This window comes from Pieris napi, chromosome 13 (assembly GCF_905475465.1).
Source record: "Pieris napi chromosome 13, ilPieNapi1.2, whole genome shotgun sequence".
In the NCBI taxonomy this organism is placed as follows: Eukaryota; Metazoa; Arthropoda; class Insecta; order Lepidoptera; family Pieridae; genus Pieris; species Pieris napi.
In genome coordinates, this window is record NC_062246.1 from 8021901 (window position 1) to 8030684 (window position 8784).

General features: G+C 31.8%; 1 protein-coding gene and 1 long non-coding RNA gene across 2 annotated transcripts; both read left to right on the forward strand.

Annotated features, from left to right (window-relative positions):
* Positions 1 to 350: 350 nt before the first annotated feature.
* On the forward strand, positions 351 to 4140 carry LOC125055567 (nipped-B-like protein). The gene is made up of 15 exons (XM_047658026.1): positions 351 to 623; positions 697 to 708; positions 783 to 809; positions 1035 to 1055; positions 1199 to 1243; positions 1478 to 1585; positions 2406 to 2426; positions 2501 to 2512; positions 2588 to 2632; positions 2748 to 2792; positions 2907 to 2951; positions 3067 to 3111; positions 3229 to 3270; positions 3715 to 3759; positions 4094 to 4140. The coding sequence occupies exons 1-15, from the start codon at positions 578 to 580 to the stop codon at positions 4138 to 4140; spliced, it is 606 nt and encodes a 201-aa protein (XP_047513982.1). The 5' UTR covers positions 351 to 577.
* Positions 4141 to 4741: 601 nt separating this feature from the next.
* On the forward strand, positions 4742 to 8063 carry LOC125055451. Its single transcript, XR_007117891.1, has 7 exons — positions 4742 to 4787; positions 5377 to 5421; positions 5674 to 5718; positions 6081 to 6131; positions 6590 to 6634; positions 7323 to 7361; positions 7878 to 8063. It is a non-coding gene; the product is annotated as an uncharacterized LOC125055451 (long non-coding RNA).
* Positions 8064 to 8784: the final 721 nt, after the last annotated feature.

Sequence of the window (8784 nt, forward strand, 5' to 3'; positions counted from 1 at the left end):
ACCGTTTTCTATCGCTAAAACTTAACACTTAAGGCATTTGGGAAAGATATTGCTAAGTAAGTACCTAAAAAAAATCACACGCCGAGTTGTAAACCTTCTTCTGGCGGTTTGAAGTCGCTTTTAATGATCTTTAATTTAATGGATGTCAGGAATTATTGTAGATAGATTTTACATTTGAGGTTTATTTTCGACCGACGCAAAACTTAGTTATTACTTACTTAGTAATTTAAAAAAACGCCTTTTTTTTAAATAACAGGGGTAAAAGTTAAAACGAGCAGGTGGCCGTAGACACTCACATTGCCAGAAGGCTCGCAAGTACGTACGTTGCCGGCCCTTTAACAAACGGTACGCTCTTTTCTCGAAGGACCCTAAGTCTTGTTTTACATAGTGGTGGTGCAGCGCAAAAACTGGCTTAAATAACGACGGACGTCGACTTTGTTTGCTAAGCTCGGGACTAGAAATGTTTAGAATCAAAACAATAAACCCCGATTAAGTCATTATTCCAAACCGAGTCCTCAATGTAATTGAATTAAAATATAAATTGTACTGTAATTTCATAATCGTCTGATTTTAGATAATGGCTGCAATACTTCCACATAATGTACTTTCAAATAATGATATTGGTAAATAATTTATCTAAGTACAAATCTAGTTATTTGAATTATTGTAAACTTACTAACCGTTTTCCTTTTATAGATCCTGACTACGGTAATATATTTTATTTCTTTAAAACATAGTTCTTTAAAGATACAAATGGAATTAAAAATATATATATATTTCAGGGAAACGAGTGAAATTAATGAATATGGGTAATTATAATTTGTAACATTCTTGATCGTTAGGTGATTTTTATCAGATACTGCTGTATCAACACGGGTTAATTATATTTTCATATTAATGAAAGGGCTTTTGATAAATTTTGTTTTAATTATATGTAAACGATTTCACGAATTTTAGACTGCATATGTTTTCAAAAGAGATGAAAATGCTACTATTAATATTTATGTGACGAAAATTTAAATTCTGCTTTACAGAATATGGAGAAATACTGTCAAGTAAGAATTTTATTATTATATAATTGAAAACTGTTTCTGTGTTGAAGTATAGGATAATCATAGTTGATTTATGTAGAAAAACTTTTACCAAATTTACAAAACGCATTTTCGACCACCATTATTACTACTAAAATTTTTTTTAGGTTTTGAAAACGGTGAGTGGACTCCTAAAGAATCAAGAAAAATGTGTATGTTCAGCAAATATTTGTTTGTATTAGTGTTACTTCCTAATCTTGTGAAGTTTTTTAAATTTGACCAAGTAGGTATGGCCGAATGACATGAAATTACATTTTAATACGAATTTGATATGCTTTATACAAAACGAGTTTTTACAATTTTTAGCTTTTTATTTAAGATGTAATTATAAGGATTGGTATGTTAATTGATGTATAGACTAGTTATTAATAATATTTATTTAAAAGTCCGTCAAGCCCAGAAAATTAAGATGACACATAGAATGACGGGCGGACTGCAAAAAGCGACAACTCGACTTTTCAGCACTAAATGTACAACCGATCGACCTATAAAAAGTAAGTGGCTTTTTCGTATGAAACCTCTATATTTAATTAATATTTAAAGCTATTCAGAGGCTCTTAATTACGAACAAAGTCTGGAACAAACTCTCCCATCTGTCAAAGTTATCGGTTGTCATATGAAACACGACTTAAATTACGCAGACACTAAAATCTTATTAAAGTTCCTCTCATCTTTAAAGATTAACAAATCGGTTAAATGTAGGCTTATGTACTTGTATTAGAAAAAAATATATTAAATTCAGATAAATAATTAGGTTTAAGAATAACTTTAACTCTCATAAGAATTGCATACATAATTCACTTACTGAGAAACACATATTTAAAACTAAGATTAAAAATTACAAATTAGAGCGCACAGATGTAGGTACATATATAAAATAAAAAACAAAACAGCACCAAAAATGTGGGTAGACATAATAAACTTGATTAGTCAACCAAGCAAAACACAGATGTTCGAATTTGATTTTTTACTAGACATAATATAATAATACCAAATGAATACAACTTAAACTATTGTTACTTTATAAACATTTATTCATCACACACATAATGAAACAGTGGCGCTACAACCTTTGATCTTGGCTTCAGAATTCTATATCTGTTTATGGTCATTTGTTTTTTGTAACAGGCAAGTAGATCAACCTTGTGTGCCTGACATACGCCGTCGACTCTTTGGGTCTAAGGAATGCCGGTTTCCTCACGATGTTTTCCTTTGCCGTGCGAGGGAGTGTTTAATGCACATAGAAATACCAACTCAACCAAAATCAAATATCTAATTAAATTTATTTTAAAACAAATTATTTTTTCATTTTAGTCGATACAAATTATTTACCTGGTAAGTCTCTTATGTTCATCACTTGTTTACAATTTACAAGTAATATTTAAATTTAAATCAATGTAATTTTTCAGACACGCACGAAGGTATTATTTTTTAACTTCAATTTTTTGTTTTAGTTTATGAAAATTCCTGATTTCTCTGTCTTTCTCTATTTTCAGACAAATCTGTTGATATTAAAGAAAATGAAAGTGTAGAAAATAAAGGTATCGTTACTATTTAAATATTCAGACAGACATAATGCAAACATTTTTTAAATCTTTTTTTTATTTTTGTTTTTTAAAAACATTTATTTTTCACTGTCCTCCCGTCCATTTTCAGAAAAATCTGTTGATACTAAAGAAAATGATAGTGTAGAAAATAAAGGTATGTTTACTATTTAAATATTCAGACAGACACAATGCAAACATTTTTTAAATCTTTTTTTTATTTTTGTTTTTTAAAAACATTTTTTTTCACTGTCCTCCCGTCCATTTTCAGAAAAATCTGTTGATACTAAAGAAAATGATAGTGAAAAAAATAAAGGTATGTTTACTATTTAAATATTCAGACAGACATAATGCAAACATATCTTAAATCTTTTTTTTATTTTTGTTTTTTAAAAACATTTATTTTTCACTGTCCTCCCGTCCATTTTCAGAAAAATCTGTTGATACTAAAGAAAATGATAGTGAAAAAAATAAAGGTATGTTTACTATTTAAATATTCAGACCGACATAATGCAAACATTTTTTGAATCTTTAATTTTTAATTTTCGTTTTTAAAAACATTTATTTTTCACTGTCCTCTCGTCCATTATCAGAAAAATCTGATATTCAAGATCATCAAAGTGAAGAAAATAAAGGTATGTGTACAATGGGATCATAAAAAGAAGGGTAAGCCTTTGTATTAGAACCTCTTTAACTATTGAAGAATATTATGTGAACTATAAAAGTAACATTTTTATCGCCATTCGTACCTATTCGATTGGCAGAATAATTGCAGTCCATTCCATGATTTAACATTAAAATACATATTTTATTTTATTCTTCTCGCTTATTGTAAGTAAAATTAAACAGGTCATAAATTAGTTTTGATTTAACCATTTCAGTAAACATTTTAATTTTTATTTGCACGTTTTTAGTACAGTTATTTTCACCTGGAAAGTTTTCCGGGAGTTTTGAAAATTGGTAATTTTATAGATTGATGTGCTCTGTCTCCGACTATAAATAAATAAATGCTTTCCAAATAACTTAATGAAACGAAATTCTTAAAACAATAATCATGATAAAATGTCTCAACCTCACAGATGAACCCGAACCTAATAGTATTGGAGAAAAGGAAACGGGTGCCGGTAAGTAAAATTTAAAAATTGATTGATAATGTAATGTTCTAATTTAAATCAATACAAAGAATTGGCTTTTATTTAGCTTTAGTAAGAAAATATCAATATTTATTCGCACGTATTGTTGATCAATAAAAAAATTCCAGATTCTACGCATAAAGAAAATAAGAGTTTGGAAAGTGAAAATAGAAGTAGATATGTATAAAAACCTTCGTAGATAGAACGTAGTTTATCATTGTGATATGAGTAGAGACTACAGTTAAAATAAATGAAGAAAATATTTTGTTAATGAACGAAAATATTGTAAAAAATATGAAAAAAAAATAAAATTATATTCTTACAGACCAACCCGAAAGTATAGGGGAAAACGAGGTGGGCCCGGGTAAGTAATTTATATAGATGTTAAAATAATATTGCAATTTTTTATTATTAATAATACTCTACCCCTGCCATTGTGTCCAGGGACTTTTTCTATCTCTAAAAATGTTTACAAAAAAAAACATGATATTATATTAATTACAATTAACTACTTCACAAATGGTGTTACGCGTCTCGCGAAATACTACCGCCCAGCTACATCGGTAATTTTTTTTTTTCCCCGGCAACCAATTTCATTCCATGTGCGCATATAAGATTTGCTAGAACGCTGAAGGAAAACATCGTGCCTTTAAAACCTAAAAAATCGACGGCGTGTGTCAGGCACAGGAGGCTGATCACCTACTTGCCTATAAGATTGACAAATTACGAAACAGATACAGAAATCTTAGGCCCAGACCTAAAAAGGTTAAAGCGCCACTGAGTTTTTTCTCTTTCTAATTGAATCTTCTTTCAAGAAAAGAAGATTCTAGATTCTTCTTAGGGGCAACCAACGAATATTAATATAGACTTAGATGAACCGAGTCGATTTATATAAATACATAAAAGTGAACCTAAATTAAATTTGTTAGTAATAATAACTATTTTATTAACCTCTATTGATATAACCCTTTCAGACGAATCGGAAAATAATAGTAATGGAGATAATAAGGCGGTAACGAGTAAGTAATATATTGGTATATATTACCGACAGATGTTATTACAATAATAACTATATTATTTTAAAATTCTAAATATATGTCTCTCAACTCCATTCGAGAGGTTTTTTTTCACGACGCGACTACCTAGTGGTGGAAGACTACCTGTGACTACTAAAACACAGCGCCACCAACAATCGCTCGAGGCAGGACACGAAATATATTACTTTATACAGAGGGATATACTAATATATTACAGAGGGCATCTTGGCCTTGCGGTATGACGATATTTCCGGAGTAGTTGTCGACCGGGCCCGGCGGGAGATGCAAACCCTTTAAGATAATAATGGCCCTTTTTAAGAAAGGGGAGATTTCGACACTGCCCTTCTGCTTAGCCACTCGGTCAAATATCTGCCTGATTGCGTGTCTGATAGGCTAGGATGAAGGGGTCCCTGTATATAAAAATAAAAGAACCTTGCGGTAAAAATATTATCTGAATCTGGTACCTACGTGAAGAACGTGAAGAGCTATCAGCAATCAAAATAAGCTTAATTACCCTTAGTGATTAAATTATTAACATGTCTAATACAGGTCTAATAATTAAACCTTTCAGATGAGGAAGAAAAAAACAGTAAAGTAGAAAGCGAGGCCGAAGTGGGTAAGTATTATTATAGCACGTAAAGGTAAAAGTAAAGTATTAGGTAAAATCTGTAGTCGTGTTAACCTGGTGGTTATATAGTAATTTATATATAATATGGTTACAATAGTAATTTTATTATTGATAATAATATTATTATTATATATTGACTATTGTTCTAGCTAAGGGTGCGTCAGTGTTATTTGCAATTTGTTTAATTGACTGAAATAAATAGTTCAATTATTATTTTTACGGACATTATAAACCTTTCAGAAGAACCGGAAAACAATAGTGTTGGAGATGACAAGGCGGTGGCGGGTAAGCAATATATGATACTAAGAACTATATTATTTTAAAATTAGGAAGGTTTGGCATACGAGAAAAGATGTCCCCCTAACAATAGTGACAGAAACAGATCCCAAGATTTCTATATGCAAGTTCGATGTAGTTCTCCCAATCTCATAGCGCTGATGTTTCAATGCGCGTTACAAAAACTCATTATTGAGATTGCGATCGCAATTGGAAGTTACTGAGGTCTTGATCTGTAAAAGTGGCTAGTTTTATGAGTGCACTTATCAAGCGTAAACTTTTAGTTGAGTAAACTTGATACCTATCAGCTACTTGTGTGTGACCTCTATAGTTAAAGTATTATTTGATTCACAAATATTAATATTAATCAGATAAAACAGAAAACGACAGTAAAGCGACGACAGAAAATGAAGCACAAGTGGGTAAGTAAATGTTGTAAATAACTAGGTAAGTTATTATTTAGGACCGTAGCGTAGATACAGATATCGGCAAACATCTTGAACATTAAACAAGGGAGTGGGGGAAAGTGTGCGCAGTGCGGGACACAAACTTCAACTGATCCAACTGACCAATCACGCGATCGACACGTCTCCCGCCGCCGCGCACCACCACACGCCTCCCCCTCCCTCCCAGTGATACCTAAAAATCGCTTCTGCACAGGCAAGGACATTTGTTCAAGATGTTTGCCGGTATCTGTACTGATTATTCCGACGGAGTCCTGCTTACATTTTCTATAGAAATACATTCTTTCTGTTACGATACACATTAAATTATACGCCTTATTCGAGCTAAGGGCAGTATGTTCTTATATTAAAAATTATTGGTAAATGATTCTTTTTAGTTGAATAATTTTATTTCCTGTCTAATAACGTATTTACAGATGAACCGGATAATAACAGTGTAGCAGAAAACAATGCTGAAGCGGGTAAGTAATATATAGGGAACGAATTAATGGAAAAAATAAAGAATTTTAATAATAATAATAGTCTTGTAGGTGCGAATCTCAGCCCTGAGCGGGTCGTGCATTTTGGCTGTGGTTTTGATTATTCTAGTAAATTTACACGGTAAAGGGAAATATTGAGTAACCCGCATGTTCAAGATCGAATAATCGGCAACTTATGTCATGCACAGAATGCCACTTGCCTTAAATGCCTGTATTCACTTTGATTAGTGCGAGTGCAAGTGATTAGTAATTGAGGATGATTAGTGCAGGTGTGTAGTGCAAGTAGTGTCAAATTATTGTTTAGTGGCTCTGTTAAGTTAATTCAGTTGTCGTATAGTTTGGCAGACACGCTGCGAGTGAGGGGGAAGGGACGTCACTACTCGCAGTTCACTCGCAAAAAAATAGAACACGCTTCTAATCACTTTACTACGCAGCCAACTAATCACCTGAACTAATCACTTGCACTAATCACTAATAAAAGTGAATACAGGCCTTAAAATAAAGCAAACAGACTTATGGAGACACTTCGCGAAATTCAGAAAAAAAACTTCGTGTACTTATCGCCCTCGTTTCTGAATCTTTTTTGCCATACACGCATGACGCAAGAGTTATTAAGAATAATATATCGGAATGACCACTGTTATACAGGTAAAATATTTCCTATTTTCAGCTGAAAGTTATCAAGAACAAGATCGGAATACGGAGAACGGTAATTTAATTTTTATTGATTTATTTATTTTTTACACTTCGTTACCACAATATACAAAATCATACATATAAAAAAGCAGATTACATAAGTTATTATTATTATATAATGTTATTTTGATCCATATTTATTACACGGCACTGCTATTTTTAAAATATATTTTAGTTTAACAAGTTGAATGAGCGAATAGTCCGCAGCACGGTATAAATATTTTAAATCCCATTTAATATAAAGTATCCTTTATAATGGTCATAGCTTTGAGTTACGGTAAAACATCATAGTTTCTTGTGGCATACGTCATGATTTCAACCGTAATAGTTGAGAATAGTATAAACATATATTGTATTATATAGGGTTTGTTTCTACCAAATAAAGCGTTACTATCCCGCGACATATGCAATGATTAAGTATGACCTCTTATGTTTAATTTATAAATATTGGCTTTAAGCTTAAATGTATATCATACTCAACGAAATACCTAAACTAAAAGTAATTTATTTACTTGAATATTTCTTTCAGACTTAAATAAAGAGCAACATACTAAGAAGAAAACTTACGTACCACCCAAGCCGAGAAAGAGTCCCGATCATTATATTGACGATGCGTAATTTTTAGTACTAATTAAATTAAACATTATTTTCTATTTTGTACCTTAATTTTAAAGCAAAGAGCGAAATTTTCCTTAGTTAATATTTCATTTAAACTTATAAGGAGAAGTGTTTGCTATACGAATTCGAGTATAGCAAATTCTCGTATTATGTATTTGTGAAAATTTCATTTTCACAGCGACCTCTAAGCACGTCAAATTTAATATGATTTTTACTTGCGGAAGTCACACTTAGCGTGAAGTCCCTACTCTGAATCTTACTGAATCTGATTTTAAAGTAATAACGCAAATAAGCAATATCTTCTATCAGGCAACCCAAACGTTTTAAGTTAAATTTAAATCCACTAGATGGCGTTGTTTTCAATTAAAGCTTTTAAGGGACGTATAGTAGGAGTTGCTTTCTTAAGCTTACCTCATGAGGAGTTGGAGATGGTCCGGGAGTGGGTCCTGGTGGTATGTAGGTGGGCCTCTGTGGTGGTGGTGTAGGCCTTTGTGGTGGCGGCGTGGGTCTTACAGGAGGTGGCGTTGGTCGGAATGGTGGCGGAGTTGGCTGAAAAATCATGTTTTTTGTATTTTATTTAACATTTCATAAATAACACATATTAACAATACTTATTAATTTAGGGTTTATATTTCAGTTTTACCCATTATTTTAAAATTAAAGGGCTCTCGAAAACTTGAAATAACGGCGTACGTAACTAAACATTGACTTGCTATTTATATGCGACTAAAGCATATGTCAATACGTTCTCAGTTCACACAAAAACCAATAATAGTTTTTATCAGTGCTATAAACAGTTTAACTGACATTTGAATGTG

What these genes read in the sequence shown, in the direction of transcription:
- LOC125055567 (XM_047658026.1), top strand. Translation starts at nt 578, where the DNA reads ATGGCTGCAATACTTCCACATAATGTACTTTCAAATAATGATATTG. An exon ending in AGTGAAATTAATGAATATGG is followed by an intron (nt 810 to 1,034) that starts GTAATTATAATT and finishes TCTGCTTTACAG; the next exon opens with AATATGGAGAAATACTGTCA. An exon ending in TAAAGAATCAAGAAAAATGT is followed by an intron (nt 1,244 to 1,477) that starts GTATGTTCAGCA and finishes TTTATTTAAAAG; the next exon opens with TCCGTCAAGCCCAGAAAATT.